The sequence below is a fragment of the Lytechinus variegatus genome, chromosome 3 (genome assembly GCF_018143015.1).
Source record: "Lytechinus variegatus isolate NC3 chromosome 3, Lvar_3.0, whole genome shotgun sequence".
In the NCBI taxonomy this organism is placed as follows: domain Eukaryota; kingdom Metazoa; phylum Echinodermata; class Echinoidea; order Temnopleuroida; family Toxopneustidae; genus Lytechinus; species Lytechinus variegatus.
Genome location: NC_054742.1, coordinates 29330399 through 29350639, shown reverse-complemented (window position 1 = coordinate 29350639; position 20241 = coordinate 29330399). Strand labels below are relative to the sequence as shown.

The 20241-nt window shown below is 35.6% G+C and overlaps 1 protein-coding gene across 1 annotated transcript; it reads right to left on the bottom strand.

The window, feature by feature from the left end:
• Positions 1-2491: 2491 nt before the first annotated feature.
• On the bottom strand, positions 2492-18017 carry LOC121410708. The gene is made up of 6 exons (XM_041602959.1): positions 17582-18017; positions 14881-15073; positions 6580-6721; positions 5772-5956; positions 4687-4818; positions 2492-2991 (listed from the first exon to the last, which is right to left on the bottom strand). The coding sequence occupies exons 1-6, from the start codon at positions 17755-17757 to the stop codon at positions 2812-2814; spliced, it is 1008 nt and encodes a 335-aa protein (XP_041458893.1). The 5' UTR covers positions 17758-18017; the 3' UTR covers positions 2492-2811.
• Positions 18018-20241: the final 2224 nt, after the last annotated feature.

Here is a 20241-nt window from a genome sequence, read left to right as displayed (position 1 = left end):
TCAAATGTACACATATTTCACAGCATTGATATAACGTTGATTAAATAATTGCCTTTATTTTGTAAGATTTGGAAAATTGAAGGGAACTATGGGAGTAAAAAAATATGTATGGTTTGATTTTGAAAGTACATGTATATGCTTATTTGAAATGAGGAATTAGTTACAAGTTTTGACTTATTCAGAAAGCTCCTCTTTTAGGCTATTCTATTTAGTCCGACATGTTTTTTTTTTTTTTGTAATTGTAAGTCAACATGATCATTCTTTAAAGGGGATGGTGGATCACACTTGAAAAGTTGTGGCAGCTGTACATTCAATTTGCAAGTCTTTTCTGGAATGAATTATATTGTTATTCATAATGAGAATGGTGACTTCATTTATTACAGAAAAGCAATGCTCTTTGGGTGGGGTTTTTTTTTTTTGGGGGGGGGGCAGATTCCCCTCCATCTTTACATCCTGTTCTGAAAATCCAGTGCACAATGTTTTCTGTTGTTTTTCTTTGTACAGTTTTCTATGAATAAATCGTATGAAATCTTAATAGTATTTCAGAAACGTCATTACTACAGAATTTGAGATAATAACAAAAAAACTATTGCAAATACAAATCCATATTTGATTTGGAGTTTGTAATGAATAGTAAGCACTCTGCTCAGCATTGAAACAGATTCACATGAGAGACCAATTCAATAAAAATCACGGCAGTTTAAGTTCGAAGAATATTTACATTTATTCAGATATATTCTAAATACCATTCAAAAGCAGATTCAGGATATAGGTTAGTAAAAAAGAAAAGAAGTGGCAGTATTAATCATTATGCATCTTAACCTTAATACAGACAGGTGTTTAAAAAAAAAAATACTCCACATATTACCAGTATACACAAATCAGTCACAGCTTGCTACTTGTAGTACAATGATACAACTATAAAATCTACACACAAAAACATAATTGAAACTCAAAATACAGGTGAAACTTAAAAAGAGAGAATGATGATAATCTTGCAGCAAAGGAAGTATGTTTGTTTAACTTAACAGATACTTTGTTGTAGTATTTTCCACTTCCATTTAGAGTTTCAATTTTTGAACCCATCTAAAACTTGGAAGATAATTTGCCCAATTAGTATTACATCTTCAAATCAGGCCAACTTTGACTACTCTAAAAGATATTATATACATTTTAAAAGCAATTCTGGATGGGATATTCACTTGTCAACAATGAACAACTTTTTTAGTTTCATTAACTTTTATGAAAACAAGTTGCAAACGCTTATACAAAAGTCCTAAAAGACTAAGTTCACCCTGACATGTTGATTGAATAAATAGAGGGAAAACCAAACAAGCACACTCTGAAAATTTGATCAAAGTTCTTAGTTTCAGATAATTTTAGTATTAAAGAAATCAAAAATAGTAAGTAGTTCCATGTGACATAATCCTCTTTCCTTGTACAAAACACTTTTTTTTACCTGCAACCTGGATTAAGTGTATTCTTGTTGTTAGGTAGTTTAGAATAAAACATCTATCGAGAGAAAAATGTTCTTGAAAGATGTCTCAGGGATACAAAATACTGTAAAAATCATATTTTTTAAACCTTCTGGAAATTCAATAGCAAACATATTACTATTTCTTTAACAATGCTAAAGATGCTCCAATAGACACTCTATAATACAGTTTAAACAACATAGCCTCTTAACCCTATCTAGGCCGGGGGGGGGCCTCGGAGGCCCCCCCTCAATGAATCGCGCGATATTTTCGCCGTGCGAAATTTGTTGACAGCGCCACTCGCTGACTTTTTACTTTCAAGTCTTGCGCAACTTTTGAGACCAATTTTGCGTCACCCGGGTACGTGGTTCCGAAATTACGCAACATTATGTAAGTGCATGTCAGACCGGAAATTGCTCAAAAACGTGATTTTGTGTACAAAGTCAATGCAAATTGTGTTTTCAACCAAAATTCATAAATGTATGATTATTTTTAGTTTTTCTAGTCTAAATGTATTCATTTTATGCTTTTTATGATTGGAGAAGAGTCCCCAACAAATTTCATTGAAAAAACAATGAAAAACAAAAGGTCAAGAAAATAAAGAGATACATAAGAAATTGCAAAAAACAATGTAATACATAAGAAAATGATTTGATATCACAATTTTTTTCATGTACACTTGCTAAGGATACCACAAAGAGTTTGTACACCAAAAATTAGTACATTTAGAGCTTTATTTAGGGAGTTAGAGGGAAAAGTATGATTTCGCATACTAATTACGCATAAATTAGCATAACACTTAATAGGGATTCGCATAAAATAAATTACTATACAATCTTGTAGATTATGCCCCAGGCAACCCGCTTGCCAATTTTCGGCGCGATCGCGCGGTCGACGGCCGAGATCTTAGGGGGGGCCCTGGGAGGCCCCCCCCCCGGCCATAGGAACTCCCAAAATACCCTGGCCTAGATAGGGTTAAACATAAGAGTCGTAGATGGATAGTCTTTTTAAATGCAACTTTTTACATACCTATCCTCCAGAGAACTTAATACCACATCACAAGAACCACTACTAATAGCTCACAAATACATTGAAACTTGTTCTAAATGAATAAAGGAGTCCATGTATGCCTTATCCCTCAACAACAAAGTGCTTGGTGTGGAACTTCAATTGCCACCTGTGTGCAACATAAGTTTGTTATTACCCTTTGGTAGCCTCAGTAGTTGGTAGTTCTAAACTGGTCAGACTGCAGCCTTGGTGATCACTGTTAGCAGGTGGTTTTCATACAGTTGCTGAAGTAGCTTTGACTGCAGGGCTACTTTGAAGTCTCTTTGAATTACTTGGAGCACACAGCACACTGCAGTTCATGGCCATCAATGTAGGGACCACAAGGTATACCCCCTCCTGTCCCACACACTCCTTCAACTGGATATAACAGAGAGCTATTGCCATCTTCGTTCATGGTGCCTGGCCGGGACTCCGCTGCCAAGTCCACACAGGTGTAAGAGGTTCGCACCTACAAGAATATAAGTAATTGATAATAGTTGATAAAAGTTCAGATAATATTCAAATCAGTGGTGGAGAATGTCATGTCCTCATCATACATGAACTTCTGTGTTGTCATAAAAACCTCTATCCTGAATGGTGCACGCCCTCCCCTTTAAAGATCTTCAGCAGAGAACAAATTTATTATATAAGTGCTAAGTACTACAAACAAGTATTTAGAAAAATCTGAAAATGATTATTTTTTATGAATTATGAATAAAATATGCAAATTTATTAATGAAAAACATTTGCATTTTCAACACCCAATTTTACTTCAGTTTCTTTTTTTTTTTACAGATTTTCTCTTTGTAATCTAATTTAAATGTTTCCTTAAAGAAATATTGCAGAAGCCAATTTTTTTCCTGATGTATTTCTTTGTTTTAGAATTTCTTAAGTATTTCTTTGTTTTGTACCTTTTGTTTTCCATTGTTTTTTCAATGGAAATTATTACAGACCATTTAGCAACTAAATCAAACCCTAAATTAATTAAGCAGACCATTCAGAACAAAAAATAATCACCATAGACTTTGTACACAAAGTATAAAATGAGTCATTTTCAGCATGACATTGCGTTTTAGAAATATTGTGCGAACTTCAAGGGGGCCATCATGGCTCCCCCCCCCCCCGGTCCTTTCAGGGTTAAGTAATATATTAAAACAGACTATTATATTCTTACTGTGTTCTCATCTGCCAATGTTTGATTTGTTAGACCTTCATCATAATCCAGCTACACCTCAGTTGGCATATGACCAATGGTTACTAGGCCAAACAAATGTTATCTTTCCTCAAACACATCATAATTTGCTTTTTCTGGGATCAGAATGGCATGTATCATGTGTTTTTATTGCATGTTCTACCAAAACACATACATATACAAGTATATGATTCCAGATCTTTGATCCTGGCAAAGATAAAATATAGAACACAGTATCTTGATATTAATTCAGAAAATTCCAGTACTTTTTTTTTTTAGATGTTTATATGTACCGTGTGGTAATTTTGATGAAGTTTTTTTTCCTTCTGATATTTCTGGTTATGTTACCCCTCGCCAGATTAAAATGATGCTGATATGCAATTCAGAGATACAATGTATTCTTGGAGAATTCTTTTTACAATGACCTAATCTACGGACTGCTGCTTCACAAATAGTGAATATTCAAGTCAGAATCTTGAAATGATGAATAGGTAATTAGTGCGAATCCTCTGGGTATGATCTGAACAGTGGAGTAGTGCATTATATACCCACCTTGGAATATATGTATGGCTTTAGGTCACACTTAAATCTCTGTGTGGAAACACTCCAAGAAGTGCAAAAAATGGGATACTTACACACACACACCCCTCTGATAGATGGACTAGTGCCAAAACCAGTACACCCCGTCTCTACTTGAGCATTCGTACCAATGCAAAAAAGAACCAGGTGGGTTTTCATAGCTGTTTGTAAGTTAAGATTGACTTTAAGAATGACTGGTGATCGTTTCTTTTGGTAAATGGTATATTCACTGGCGATGGTTTACCGCGTAAGAAAGGTTCATCAGTCGTTTATGAACAGCTTTATGAAATGCCCCCCCGTAAAGGTTTATAAGTCGAAGAGATGTCCCTGTCTCAAAGAATCACTGAACATTGCATGATAAATCAATCACTTATCAATCCATTGATTACTTACGTTGTTGTTTCTGCTTGACATTAGGATCCCTCTGTATTCTCTGGTCCAGTTTTCAGGGCATGTGATCCTACCAGGAAGCATAAGAACTGCTTGACGACCTCCTCCAGTCATACAAGCTGCACAGGGTACATCCTGCAGGAATGATAAAGATACTTGACAAGTCTGCTTACAGTTCCTCTCTTATCTATTTTTTGCTCTCTTCCTTTCTCTTTTTTGCTCTTCCTCTTTCTCCTTTTTTTTCTCTCCCTCCCTTTTTTCTTTTCCCTTTTTTTTTCTCTTCCTCTTTCTTTCTCTTTTTTTTCTTTCCCTTTTTTCACCCTTTTTCTTATGAACTATGAAAGCATGATGATGCTAATGAAATAGAGATTGGAACACCAGACAGCATCTTTCTTCAACCATAAGACCGTACCACTTCAATCCTTCACATATTTCTACAATAAGACGAGTGGCCCATATTGCAGAAAGAGTTGAGATTTTCTTAACTCAATACAAAAGACCCTGAAACAAGTGCATCTCCAAAGTTTGACTGATATTTTGAAAAATATTTCCACCCTCTTTTTCTATAGATATGTTTGATTTCAAATCTCTCTGCAACACCCCCTTGAAGTGTAACATTAAGGGATGTTAACATTTAATTGTATCTTTTATGTTACAGGGCACAATGGCATTATTTTTAAATCTGACTGTGGATGTCATGTGATTTATATAGTCCGGGTGGGTGTTTCATAAAGTTGTTTGTAAGTTACGAGCGACTTTAAGAATGACTGGTGATCCTTTCTTACGTGCTAAACCATCGTCAATGGTGCATACCATTTACCAAAAGAAAGGATCACCAGTCGTTCTTAAAGTCGCTCTTATCTTACGAACAGCTTTATGAAACAACCACCAGGCTACCCCTCTCATCTGCCCCCTCCCCAACTACCAAAGGATATTTGGTAACATAAAGTACAGTATACCCAGCTACTTACGGAAGGTGTGTGGCAGCAGAGTTGTTGCTCTTCCATCATTTCAGCCCCCCCCCCACAACAACAAAAAATCAACAAACCCAATAATAGTAATATAAACATAGACCAACTGTTACTTACATGGCCATGAAGATCAGATTGAGAGCCAAAGTTATTAGCGTTTCTGTACTCGATACTGTAGATCTTTCCCCTAGCATCCTGTTGATCAGGTACAGATGTACCGTACTCCGGATCGCTCACCATGCACAAGATGTTGCTACCACTTCCTTTATTCACTGACAAGCTGCTGCCCGATGCTGCAAAACCTACCATCAGAAATAAAGTAGACAGTTTACCATTTGATCATATCAATGCATATTATTAATGACAATCTATGATCCTCTTTTTGTAAGGACCCACCTGCTAGTCTGCACAGCAGTAACTGTTTCTTGTCAGATTTCATTTTTAATAATCTGGGGCAGCACTCAATAAGGGGGTACTGCTGATCTATGATTTTTTTTCAAGTAAAATATATCGAGAAAAGGGGCTTAATTGTAAACAATACTACTATTTCTTATTGTAAATTAAACTCATCTATGTGTTTTCTTGTTACTAGTCCTGTATCTCACACACCCTTGTCAACAGTAACTACAAAAGTTGAATTTATATTCATTCTATTTCTAATACCGAATAAAATTTTTGAATCTCATTCAATATATTACTCGCTTTCCTCCCATGTAAACATGATAATACCGGTAGTCGAGGACGTTATCAGACCAGTCAACATTCTTTTCCCTTTTCCTCCCTTTCCCATCCCTTATGAAGTGGAAGGGGAAGTTCCCAACTACTAAAAACGCTTCGTATCTGCAATGATCTAAAGTCTATATATTTTCCAATATTATGTCATCCATGATGTCTTTAAATCAAAGAAACAACACTTGATACTTACCAGAATAAATAAGGCTGGACGTAGCAGGGCAACTCGCCTTACCCCAGTGATGGTAAACAGTTCCTGTTGCCAGCATAGCGGAAGCATCCTCGGCGACAACAGCAGCGGTCCTTGGCGCCCCTTCAGATCTGCTGCCGGGACTCTATTTTGCCAAAAAAAAGCAAGCAACATATGGGAAATGAGGCGAAAGGAAGAAAGTACATTTCTCAGATAAAGATAAGATTTAAGTAAAATGCAGCTGATTTCAAAGGAAAGAAAGGATGTGGTATTTCTTTATCTGTTGGACATGTATAGATTGTAAAAGAGATAAGGAAGTGAGTATAGACGTCACCCTCTGTCTATCTCTCTCTGTAGGTCTACACTTTCATCGTTTTATTGACATTTTAGATAACGTGTGTTTACACAGAAAAAACTTTTTTTAACACCCTCAACAAATCAGCAACCTTGAATATATGCCTCACACAAATTTTCATAATCATATTAAAGTCCCTGTGTATTTACTGAAGGAACCTGCCGTGTGCCATCTGGATATTGATTGTACCCCCCCCCCCCCCCAATATATTTTGGGACCTTCAACAATTATGAATTTGTCCTAACAGTACCAGATCAAACCAAGAAGGGTGAATCGTTTGGGGTAATTAAGGTCAATCTTCAATTTTTTAAAATTGTTACAAACACGGAGCGATGCCAGATTTGGAGAAGTGATGATCACCCCCATATGATTATTCGAGATCAAGAAGATAAAGAGAGAAGGGGAGAAGGAAGAAATTAACAACAACAAAAAAGGTCATGGTCGCGTAACATTCCAAGGTTACTTTATACAATCTCTCTCTCGCTTAATGAGAAGGGGGAAATGACGTCCCCGTCCCCTTATGTCGTCTTGCTTCTCCTTCCAATCAAAACAGCACTGTTTCCGCCCCTTGGAAATGTATGCAAAGTAACACTTTCTTTCCCTTTAGTCTTACATGAATCAGCAAATTGCCATGTTTGAAACACAATATTTTTTTTTGGGGGGGGGGGCCCAAAAATGAGGACCGTCGAATTTTTATTCATAAATATCCGTATCTGTATTTAATATTTTTTTTGGGGGGGTTTCAGATCGTGAATAAATAACTCGAATTAACTTGAATGAAATTGAATGGTTGAATGGATATTCACCAACAGCTACATGCAGGTCTTATGCAGATCCTATACATATAGGCTTACGTGATGAAAATCTTTTATACTGTATGCTGCATTTTGTAACGGGTTTAGAACCTGTTAATAGCAGGTAATTGCGATCGAGATTTATGAATGGATCAATTTGACTATTGACAATATTCATAAACCATATTCCCCGAATCTATTGTGATTACTCAACTGGGACCCGTTGCATAAAATTTTGCCATAAAAAGTACTCTGGCAAACCATGGACCTATTACGACCCATGGGCAAACAAAATTATGCTACTGAAACTTGTTAAAAAAACTGGCCAAAAATTGCCTTAGTTTTTCTTTCAAAGAATATTCCAAGTTCCTCGCAATCTTCATGGTGACCAAGGTGACGGCTCACATCTTCAGAAGGTTTAATTAGAATTATCCTAACGATATTTTGTCTTTCCTCGGAATCAAGTTAAGTGAATATAGTGGGTTTATGAATCAAAAAAGTTCATCATGACTTTCGATTTCTATTCGTACAAAAGGTTTAATCGTCGGAAATAACGGAAAGATCACGGAATTCCTTTCAAGCGTCAAAATTAACAAATGCCCTTAAAGGTTGACAAATATTCACCCTCAGAAGAATTTGCTCAAATTAATGTTTCGAAGTGAAATATAATTTGGGCTGCTTATTTCATTTTCATCATGAAAATATATGCATATGCTAAAAGTTGATTTTTGAAAATAAGGATGTAGATGTAATTGAACTGAAAAGTCCATGTATCCTTAAACATGCATTCTATTCCGATTCTACGGATAGTCGGGGTAAATATAAGTATACATCAGTTTTATCCAAACCAACAAGATGAGTATCATAGACATTTTGACCCCGAATTCACAAAAGTGGACTAAATTTATACCGGGGTTAAATTTAGCCAGGGGTTAACTAATACCTCGGTATAAGTTTAGTCCACCTTTGTGAATCGCAAAATTTAGCCCCTAGGTGCTAACTTTGGTCCATGGATTAAAATGACGTCAAATGACGCGTTTTATACCCCGTTACAACTTTAGTCCACCTTTGTGAATTCGGGCCTTTATGAATAAATCTTGAAGATGGAGATGAATGCTGAGAAAAAAAGCTTGGAGTCTGCATTCTCCTCAAAAAGAAAAAAAAACAGACAGCATTAAGGGTCTTTCATTCAAGATCTATACTACATAATCTCTTTGAAAGTTACAATGTACTATCTTTGTTTTGTTGATTTGTCTCTATATGGTTGGTATATCGGGGGTTGATATAGATTAATGCGCTCAAAAAGGAGCAGCCTCTCCATTCATGCAGGATGTTGCATTCATAAACATTTTTACGAATAAAAATGGTGAGAAGTTTACTAAAGATCATCCTAAACTTGGTCCTGCTTATATATATTTTTCAAATCCGGTATTGAATTAATTTCATTTAGCCGATCTATACAGGTAAACTATTTTCTTGACCCTTGTAACAGACCAAAACGTTATGTTTGAGTCTTACTTCGTATTGTATCGTTCTTCGGTTTGCCAATATATTCTGATTTTGTTTATTCAATTATTTCATTTCATATTATTCATAATTATCTTTTAAAAAATAACAACAGTCTCTTTTCGAACACCATTATGTTCTCGCGGGTTATTGCGATGATGTCGGTGATGCCTGCATTAACTTGTATACACTGTTCTTAATGTGATTTTCAAGTTGGAAGGAAAATCGATGAGAATTATTGAGACTTCAATGTGTGGAAAGCTAGATGGGATCCCCAAAATTGTCTGTTTTACATATCAGTGAGGACTCCCTGTCTGTCCATTAAATTGAGAGGTACATGCAGAGCCATCCACCCTCACACAAAGAGCATCATGTTGCCTGATGTATTAATTTATTTCCAATATGGAAAGAGAAATTAAATGAGTCACTATTAAAGAGGACTGTGATGCTTTCATTCAATATAGATTGTAAAAATGATTGATATATTTTTGAAATTTCATGAGTCGATGTCATTGTCGATCATTCATTTATATCGGAATAATTTTTTCATAATTTTTAATGGTTTCAGAAAATGTCGCAGCACGTATTTTCTAATCGCAAATGTGATGGGGTATGTCTTATTTCTAGTTATTGAAACTTAAGTATGTTGACGTCTCGTAATACAAAGACGAAAAAGAAATTAGTATCCTCATCCAAACTGACGATAATCTGACTTTTCACTCGACATGTGTATCTTAATCCCTGTAATTGATAGTGAGTCATTAAGACTGCTTTAAAGATTAATTCATTTTGGAGTAGACATGATTCCAATTTTTCAGCGAGTGCAAATTTTGCCTGCATCGTCAATTAATTATGGGTTGTATTGGTTATACATGACGCTAAACGATAGTCCACACCTAATATGTTGAAGAATATGTACTATACTTCCATACTTGTTTTGGGTTGTGGCTGTATGTGTGTGTGTGTGTTCATTGCCAAGGAAATGTAGCAATAAATATTCACAATAAATTTGCCTCAAAATTGAAAAAAAAATCATTTTATTCGTTATTTAATTAACTTGAAAATTAATAGGCTTATGCATAATCAATTGCCATTTCGTCTACTGCCATCTCATCCACTCACCACATGGTCTATTTTCATTAAGCCTAATGCCATTCCGTCCATCAATATTTCGTTTTACAACCATTTGGTCCAATAACCACTTATTCCAATCATCACTGGTCTATGACCATTTCGTTTCATAACCAGTTATCTATTTCATTTTCATTCATTTTGCACAATAACACTTAGTCCAATTAGACCAATATGGACTAAATGGCTATTAGACCAACTGGTTATTAGTCAGAATGGTGAGTGGACGAATTGGTATTTAGACCATGTGGATAGTGGAGGAACTGATCTGATCAAAATGTAGATTCTATTCCCAAAGTACTTTTAATTAACCTTTCTACTCAGGGACTGTAAGCAAAATTTGGACTACTCGGAAAATAAAGAGACAAAAGAATCAATATTTTGACAGCCCAGTTTTGAACTCATTTTGACAGATGCTATTCCATTTAACCTGGGTCGACAGGCTGTGATTATTTGATGTAGCAATTTGTGGAAAATAATTTATTCTGTTTGGGCCTAGATGTTAAAGCCATATAAAGGGGCGGAGAATGGCTTTACACAGGGAATAACGTGATGATGTTAAAGAGAGAGGGTTCTTTTGGGTACGCCCCCCCCCCTTATTCCTCTCACATTTCACGATACCCTCCACCCCTCATGGATCCTGATAGCATTCATCAGGGTGGGGTTGACACCCCACTCTGCCCCCAATTTCCATTTACTTCGCCTCTATACCCTTGGCTGTGATAGAATGACAGCTAGGTGAATCAAAACAATCAAATGTCGAAATGTTTTATTTTGATGATCTGAGTTTGTGATTGTAGCTCTGGAATATCGGTCAAAAGACGGAAGGGGCGGTGGTTGACACAATTTCAGCTACATAATACAGTTCTATATACTATATGCTTGAAATTCATCAAAAAGCACCCCCCCCCCCCAACATAGCATGATGTGAATTAGATGAATTCATTTATTCATATCTCATGTTGAATCACGTCAAATTAAGTATAAAAGAGCATTTGTTTGTTTTTACACCCATGCAAATGGTTTTAAAGACTCTTTGTAATGTTCCACAATGCACGAAGACATTTTCTTTCTTTCTTTCTTTCTTTGATGAACCTATTTCCTTGGTTTCATAACTTCTTATACACAGGCATGCAGATTGATTTCATAAATAATCTTGATATGATGAATCAAGTGCAAAGATAAACGACCGTTAAGTTCTTAACCTTGATTTCTGGTCCACTTTCTGCTCTTTGACCAGAAAATATCACTTCCTTTCTGAAACACAGCTACTTTGTTCAACAGGTGGATAGCATCAAGTACTGGAAGTGTTTATCCTCTAGATTATAATTCCCATATTTAAACGTATTCTTTTGATGACAAAGATCGGTCCAAACCAGTTCAAAGTTGGTTGACCAGAGTCAAACCTTTCTACTTTATTCACTTTCGCAACCCCATGCACCCCCTTCTAGCACTTTCATGACATTGCTCTGGTGACCAGATGTTCTTTTGTTCTTTTTTCTTATTATTATTGTTATCATTTTTAGGAGGGGGTGGAGAATATTGATTAAGAATTAATTTTCGTAAGGTTCATAATCTGTATTTTGATGATAATTTTTGAGAAGGGAATCGGTCTAAATGCCAACAGTTATCAATCCGCATATTACGTATGTTGTTGTATGTTTGCATTGTTTTATTGTAATATCGACATCCTTCTAATTTTTCATCAAAACATTTCCTCTGCATTATCCCATGCCGAAGGTTGCATGTGAAATGTAATGATTCCACCACTTACAATTATCATGAGATTTTTTTTTTAAGTATATGACCTCGAGAAAATATTATTTTTGCGATTTGAACTGAATTTAATATCAATATGATACATTCCGATTTGAACATTATTTCTGAAACCAATAAAGTTATTCAGTTTCATTACAAAAATTTAAACAGAATTCATATTCATTTTAAACATTGTGAAATCTCTTCAAAATTTACAACAATTACTAATAAAAAAAAACAGTATTTCAGCGTGATCATTTCCAATTGTAAATAATGCTAATATCTAACAAATTATCATACATAACTGCTTTCCATGGAAAAATCAGATAAGACGGATATTACCATCCCTCAGCCTGTTAGTATAATTTATGTTACAGTCCCAGATTTTAGCTTTAGTGAGTGTCACGTGACAGATTACTATTGTTTCCATGCAATATTTTCCCCGAAAGTATAAAAAGCTGTGATCTGGTATGTGTGTTTCTTTTGGCACGGGTAAAACAAGAATGGCCAATAGAAAGGAAACTGTTGTGGGTACTAGAAAACTGGTTTAGTTTACTTGGCCCATGATGTTTGATTTCATAATATAAGTGATTCGATTTTTCTCATGTACTAAATTCTGGATGGGTATGAACATCAAATTTACACTCTAGACATTTCCATTAAAAAAAAATTGGCTTAAAAAAACATATAGCATATTTGTTCGGTAAATGTGAGGTAAAACGTGTTTTATTTAGAATTTCACACAACAAATTTAGTCAGCATCTTTTTAATCGAAATGTTGGATTAGGTTTTGGTTAGCTTTTGTTTCGAGTTTCTGTCAATGGTATGTCCCTTTTGGATCAAAGAATCAAGTTAAACAGAATCAATTTGTGATTTGAAATCAGTTTCAGTTGTCATCAAGAAAGACCTCGACTACGGATATTCGGCAGGAGATACAGTCCAATTAACCGTATACATAACCGGTTGTGATATTGTCAGCATATAAATTTCCTCTTCCTTCTATATACTGCAAAATATCTTTCTTGCCTTTTTTTTTGGACTAAAGTAGGCCTATTTTGTTAGAAAGTATTGTATATCAGAAAAAGAAGGAGAAAAGAGTGGGGATAATCGATGGTCAGCAGAATTATTAAACACAAAAAGTGTGACAAGAATTGTTTCCCTTTCCGGAGTAAAATTGTGTCAATCATATTATTTGAGATTTTATAGGTCGCAGTTGTTGAAAGATGCCTCATATACTTGTACAGGAGGATAGTTCAGCAATAACATACATTATGCGGGGCAAGGGCATCCAAATCAAGCATACATCAATAATCATTGAATGAACTCTTAACTCGAGCCAGTATGTTTGGCCCACCAAGCCGATGTATTTTTAATAAGAAAATGTACTAAAGGAGAGCGTCAGAAATCATGAACATGGTAAAAGAATAGAAATACTTCTAATTGAAATCGTCCCCTCAAAAAAAATATACAGTGCGTATCAAAAAAAAGTTTACACTTAGAAAAAATCCTGTAAAATTATATGTTTGTAATATCGTGAAGATTTTTCCACATTTTAACATTGGTACCGATCCATTTAAGCAAATGATGACATAACTGTCGAAAAATATTTCCGCTTGAGTGAGCACCACTTACTTTTAAAAAGTTAGTGAAAAATGATTTGCGCAGAACTTTAAAATAGTTATGTGAATAAAAGTAGACCTAAATCACGAAAAGCACATGGAATTTAGCTAGTAAATTGATTTCAAGATATCTTTTATCTTTTTTAACCCGTTTCCTTGCCCAAAACACTTCGAAGAGTGCATTGAGCCCCACCCCACTCCCCGACACACCGAGGCCATCGTGACGATATTTGCTTTACACTGAGCTGTGATTTACATGAAATGGTTTAGGCTTGATTTTTATTTTGTTAATCATTGTCAAGCTTGGGAAAAGTGTGGAGAAACAAGTATTAAATGAAAAATGAAATATAAAACCACTTTAAATGATAAAAAATTAGTGAAAAAATGGTGGAGATGTCTGATATAAATTTTTGTTCAGATTCGATTACGTCCTCAGATCATGCAGCTGGCACAAAATGGTAAAGGTTGTGCTTACTAAGTGTTGAAATTTCAATTTGGATGGAAAAAAATATTACAAAATGCTTGAATGTATCCGTTTTATTTCAATTGACTTAAAGTGCAAGAAAAATGCATGAGAAATGTTTCGCAGGGTAAGTTTGATTTTGCCCTTTCACCTTGACACAGCGTGAAAACGAGCATTTTTGCGCAAACAGATTTCTGCGAGCTTTACAAAAATGGACAGTGCTCACTCAAATGTGACATTCTGTCAAAACTTTTACTTTCATTGGATAGATGAGACCCAAACCCAAGATTATATGTGAAAAAATTACCCACATGTTGTATATTTTTTAATTCCCAGGGCTTTTTCAAAGTGTAAACTTTTTTTGATACGCACTGTATATAAAAGGACAAACGCGCACACATACATTGCCTTTTCAGTATGATTAAAGTCTATTTATCGCAGAAACACATTGGAAACAAATACTAGTAAACACTAAATGCAGAATACTTCAATATGCGACCCCTGCACTGAAACCTTTGTTAAAAGTAAAACCTTAAAAAGTATGAAGGATTATCAGTAACAACCCAGATAACAATGGAAACACATCGAGCATTCACGGCACATTATTATGAAATAATTACAAAATGTATCAATATAATGTATCCTTCCTTAAAACACCAAAATTCTAATGAAACTCACCTCCATTGTGTTTCTAAGCTGGTCCATTGCATGTGTGTGGTTTAACACCTGCATTTCTTGAGCGTGGATCAGTTCCCTGTTTGTCATTAAGATAGAGTTTGCCCGACATAGCTCCACGTAAACAGCGATCATTCCGAGTAATGCTCCCAGTGAGATAAAGACAGCTGCTATTGTACAGTATGGTAATAGCCACCTGTTTAGATAAAAAAATTATACACATAGTAAAAAAACTTACATAGTAAAAAAAAATTATACAATGCTGTTTACTATATGATGAACCTTACAGTTATTGTTTAAACAGTGTAAACAACTGTTTAAATCTTAAGCAACATAGTTTAATTTTCAATATTTAATTGTCAATAAATTAAACATGATTGTTTAAACGGTTAAGCAATTACTGTAAGGTTCATATAGTAAACAGCATTGTATAAAATCTTAAACAGCGTTTTAACTTGTATAATTATGTGGAGTACAATCCGCGTGATCTACACAATAATAAATGTCGCGTTTAAGGACTCCAGTGGCTGTCTTGTACATTTCATTAGTTTTTTTTTAACTCTTCTAATTGCTTTTTTTTTAGTTTTAAGTGGGTATTTGCATCTTCCAACTTTTTATTATCAATGTCATAATTCTCACATTATGAAGCAATGAAATCACCGTTAAAACTCGAACATATCCGTTATGAATATTTTATTATCAGCTGTTTTAATATCATGGTAAATTGTGAAGAATTTCTGCCGTCTGTTTCATAAAGAAGAGTTACAACTATTGTTCCTTTGCAATTTTGGGAATTGCAAAACTTAATTTGATTGGTTGTTGAGCCACCATGGTAGTTTTCATTATGGCAAAGATACAATAGTTGTAACTCTTTAATAAACGGACCCTAGCTGGCGAATAGCTCAAATATACAGGTATCCTTAATTTTCTCAAAGTATAGGGGTCTTCCTTTGTTTGTTTTGTTCTTCTGTTAATATCTTTGCAATATATATCATTTCATATAATATCATTTTCTTTCGATATTATTTCAGATACTCGAGGTCTTATTATATTATTTGGTTATCGTGAATAGATCAACACAATGTGACATTCTGATGCATTTTATATTGAACCTCCCCTGCCTTCCCGCCCCAAACGATGAAAAACAACTATCACACATTTATTTTTGTTTAATTAATTGAACATAGAGTCGGATACTGCTTTCGCACGTCCTTTCCAGCTTCTTTCTAATGTTCTACTTTTGTTTTCATTTCTAACACTCCTTTCTTTCTTTCTTTCTCCCTCCCTCCCTTCCTTCTTTCTTTCTTTCTTTCCTTCCTTTCTTTTTCTTTCTTTCTTCCTTTTACTTCTCTTTCTCAATCTCTTTCTTTCTTTTTTTTTTTTTTGGGGGGGGAGCAATGCGAAGGAAACAAAATTTGATATGAATTGAAATTGATAAACGTGATATGTTTAATACCATTATTATTATTTTTCGTTTGGCGTCACCCGTGCCTGGGAGGCGAAAAGCGAACTGAATCATTTTGATACGCAGGTCTCTTAATCTAACTTATTACCACATAACAAATAAGCATATCCAAATCAATGATTAATGACATCTCTTCTCATGTAGGGTCTATTGGACAAATTGTTATGGACTTCTTCACCACGTCCGCTGTGCGAACTTGAAAAATGAGAGCTTCTACCCCCCCCCCCCCCTTTCAACGTGGACCAATTTCATCATACACCGAGTGTTACCCATGAAGATGATTACAAAATAAAGTGAATAAGAATAGAACAAAATGTTTCCTATGGCTTCTCTGGTAACTTTATCATAGCTGACGAAACTATGCACGCTGGCTACTTTTTGTCCTGATCATTTTCAGCCAACTTCCCTTTCTTCTCTTCCGTCCTCCCTCGTCTCCATCTTTAATCTACTTTCTTTCGTTTCTTCTCCCCACTCTTAGGCTATCATTATTAAAGACACCTCAGACTTTCCTTTTCTTTTTCAGACCCAATTACCTATTTATTATTCATCAACCTCTTATTCTGCTTATGAAAACCATATTTTTTGTAATTTCCCAAGGCATCTCCAGTCTGTTCGAAAATTAATGTCGTCACCATGTCCTTCACAATGGCACAAAAAATTGGAAAATTGAATGTAGTATCTTTCTCGCCTGTATAAAGGGATTAGAAATGCGAAGTACGTCTTCCCTCTCAAAAGTGATAACTGCGTTTATAGAAATAATTACTGACCACAACATGAAAAGGGCAGGGGTGACGATCCTGGTGTGCATGTGGAGGGGGGATACCCAGTGAAAATGTTTTGGGGCAAGCATATCGATTTGCACACCAAAAAGTAAAACGATAAATTAGAGATAATAAATATGTAATGACTTTGTACAATGCAAATACGTTTCATAAAGCATAGGAAAGCACTATAAATCCATTCAATTTGACATGAAAATACTATTTAATTAAACATACAAAATTGTCGATTTTTCGGCGCACTATGCGTCGAAAATCTGTAATACGATTTTAGACGTATCTTACACGTTTGCACCCCCCCCCCCCCCGCATCCGATTCATGGATCGACACCCCTGGGCAATGGACATTTCGGTTTTTTAGGATATTGATAAATGATATTCCCAATTATTCGAACATAAATCTGATTATAATCTATCATCTTTTAAAATCGCGCATCCCGAGACACAACTGTATACGCACCTGTGTTTGTTCATCATGTTGTTTCGTATGAGTTTGTCGTTGAGATGACTATCGAAGTGACCGTAGTCGAAATGGACTTGATCTTTCTCACAGACGACGGTAGTCGATGCTGATGATCGGGATGAACAACACTGGTCGGATTTCCCTTCCATGGAACCGCAGATAGGATTTTCCATACGTCTTTTTTGAATTCCAACGTTTGGATTTTCAGAGTCAATAAAACGATTTCGTAGCAACTTCTCACAAGTTGCGCTTCGCTCGATTACCTTAAAAAAAAATTGGCCTCAACTCTTTTTTTAAGCGACAAGAAGTCTTAAACTGGTTCGGTGAAGGTGTTTCCAGAACAATTCCACCCTGCCTAACGACTCAAAACCAGGGACTGATGCTCAAACTAATGAAGCAATGTCGTCGATTCATTTACCATTTATAGCAGCAGATCGCAGAAATGGTTTGATTTTCTTTCTTTCTTCAATGAATATCAGAGCTTGTTAGTTGAAGCACCTCTGCGCATGCGTATTGCATTAGATTTGCGATATGTATGCAAAAGTGTTCAGCTCTTCCGCTCTTCTATTATTTTGATAACAGACGCATTGTGATTTTGAGAGCGACTTCATGCGGTCCAAGGTTACATCCTGAATGATACCAGGGAGGGGTACCTATAAAATCGTCATTACTAATCGCAAACCAACATCCATGACCTGAAATATCAAAGTCAAGAATTATTTCTATAATTTTGAAGATCTGCACTCTAAAATAGTTATTCAAATAAATCAAGTTAAGCTATGCTTCGAATCAAAGTACTAAAGATTCATAATCCCTGGTAAACTTTTGTTGGAGAGTACAAAAAATATTTAAAGAAGATAATGGTTATTTTTTTTAACAAAATGCGGCAAGTAAGAAGTTGCTAATTTCTTATAAAGTTGTAAAATATGTCATTACTATAATACCTATACCTATTATGTACAAACGAGCAGAGCCGCCAGAGAGATAGCGTCTGAGAGGTTTCCTAAAAGTGAGAAAATGATAAAATTAAAAACAATAATGGTGTAAATGGCATGCCGTAATTGATATGAATTTGGTCAAATTAAATAGGCCTTAATTGAGAAATATCACGGAATTCGATTTATTCTATTTTGCAGCTTTTTCAAAATGTTTATATCTTAAATTTGCGATTGATGACCTCTACAACACGCCAGGGAACGAAATTTGAAGAAGGGGTGCTGGTTTGGAAAAAAAAATGATGAGAGTAAGAGGGGAAAAGGTTTTCACTCTAAAATGAAGGTAAGTTGTGTTAAATTTGTTAACTTAGGCCTACCAACCTGATTTCGAGGTGATGCTGCTTATATGGTTATGGAAAGCTTAAAAGCGTCACCCAGATGTTCAGATAATTATCTCGTCATGTCTACATCCCATGCGAGAGATGATCAGATGACTAGTTCTTGGATCTCGCCATGTCTATACACCCCATGTGAGAGATGGTCAGATGACAAGATCTTGGATCTCGTCATGTCTACATCCCATATGAGAGATGATCAGATGACTAGATCTTGTATCTCGTCATGTCTACATCCCGTAGGAGAGATGATCAGATGACTATATAGATCTTGGATCCCGTCGTGTCTACATCCCATGTGAGAGATGATCAGATGTCTTGACTAGGTCTTGGATCTCGTCATGTCTACATCCCATGTGAGAGATGATCAGATGACAAGATCTTGGATCTCGTCATGTCTACATCCAGTGGGAGAGATGATCAGATGACAAGATCTTGGATCTCGTCGTGTCTACACCCCATGTGAAAGATGATCAGATAACAAGATCTTGGATCTCGTCATGTCTACATCCCATGTGAGAGATAATCAGATGACAAGATCTTGGATCTCGTCATGTCTACATCCCATGTGAGAGATGATTAGATGTCATGATCTCGTAACTCGTCATGTCTACATCTTTTAGAAGAGATGATCAGATGACATGATCGTGGATCCAAGATCCTGTCATCTGATTATCTCTTCCACAGGATGTAGACATGACGAGATCCTAGATCTCGTCATGTGGCCATTTTTTCAAAGGAATGTAGATATAACAAGATTATTATCTGAACATCTGGGTGGCACTTTTAAGCTCCCATATATGGTGTATAACACACGCAGCACCCAAGTACCCCGACCCACTACCAATGTCTCTGCTGCATCATACTTTCAGTTTAAACATTAAACTGTCCAATTTTATGTCTGAAAGTAAAAAGTAATTCAGCTCGCGCTTTGCGCACTCATTTATCATAACGTATAATACCCATTCTGTTCATGGTTACAAAAAGTGTTTAGAATGTCCAGTTTTCAGGTCTAAATATGAAAAATGCTCAGCTCGCGGTCGCATGAATTATTGCATAACGTCCCTTTCTTGTTCATGATAACGAAAGTGCCCAAAATGTTCACTTTTCAAGTTAGAAAATAGAAACAGTTTCAGCTTCCACTTCGTATTCGCATCAGTATTTTATTTTTTATTTATGTACCTACGGTACCTACGTATACCTCGTTCATGATATGCTCATGAATTATAAAATTTCTTATAAAATGCCCAGTTGTAAGGTTTGAAAATGAAAATAAAATCTATCGTCTCGCACTTCACGCCCGGATATATGTGTGTGTGTGTGTGTG

Excerpts from the sequence above, each read along its gene's own strand:
- LOC121410708 (XM_041602959.1), bottom strand. The coding sequence starts at position 17,757 with ATGGAAAATCCTATCTGCGGTTCCATGGAAGGGAAATCCGACCAGTGT. Across the intron at positions 6,722-14,880 it reads AGCTTAGAAACACAATGGAG|AGTCCCGGCAGCAGATCTGA; the intron begins GTGAGTTTCATT and ends TTGGCAAAATAG. Across the intron at positions 2,992-4,686 it reads TGTCAAGCAGAAACAACAAC|GTGCGAACCTCTTACACCTG; the intron begins GTAAGTAATCAA and ends ATATTCTTGTAG.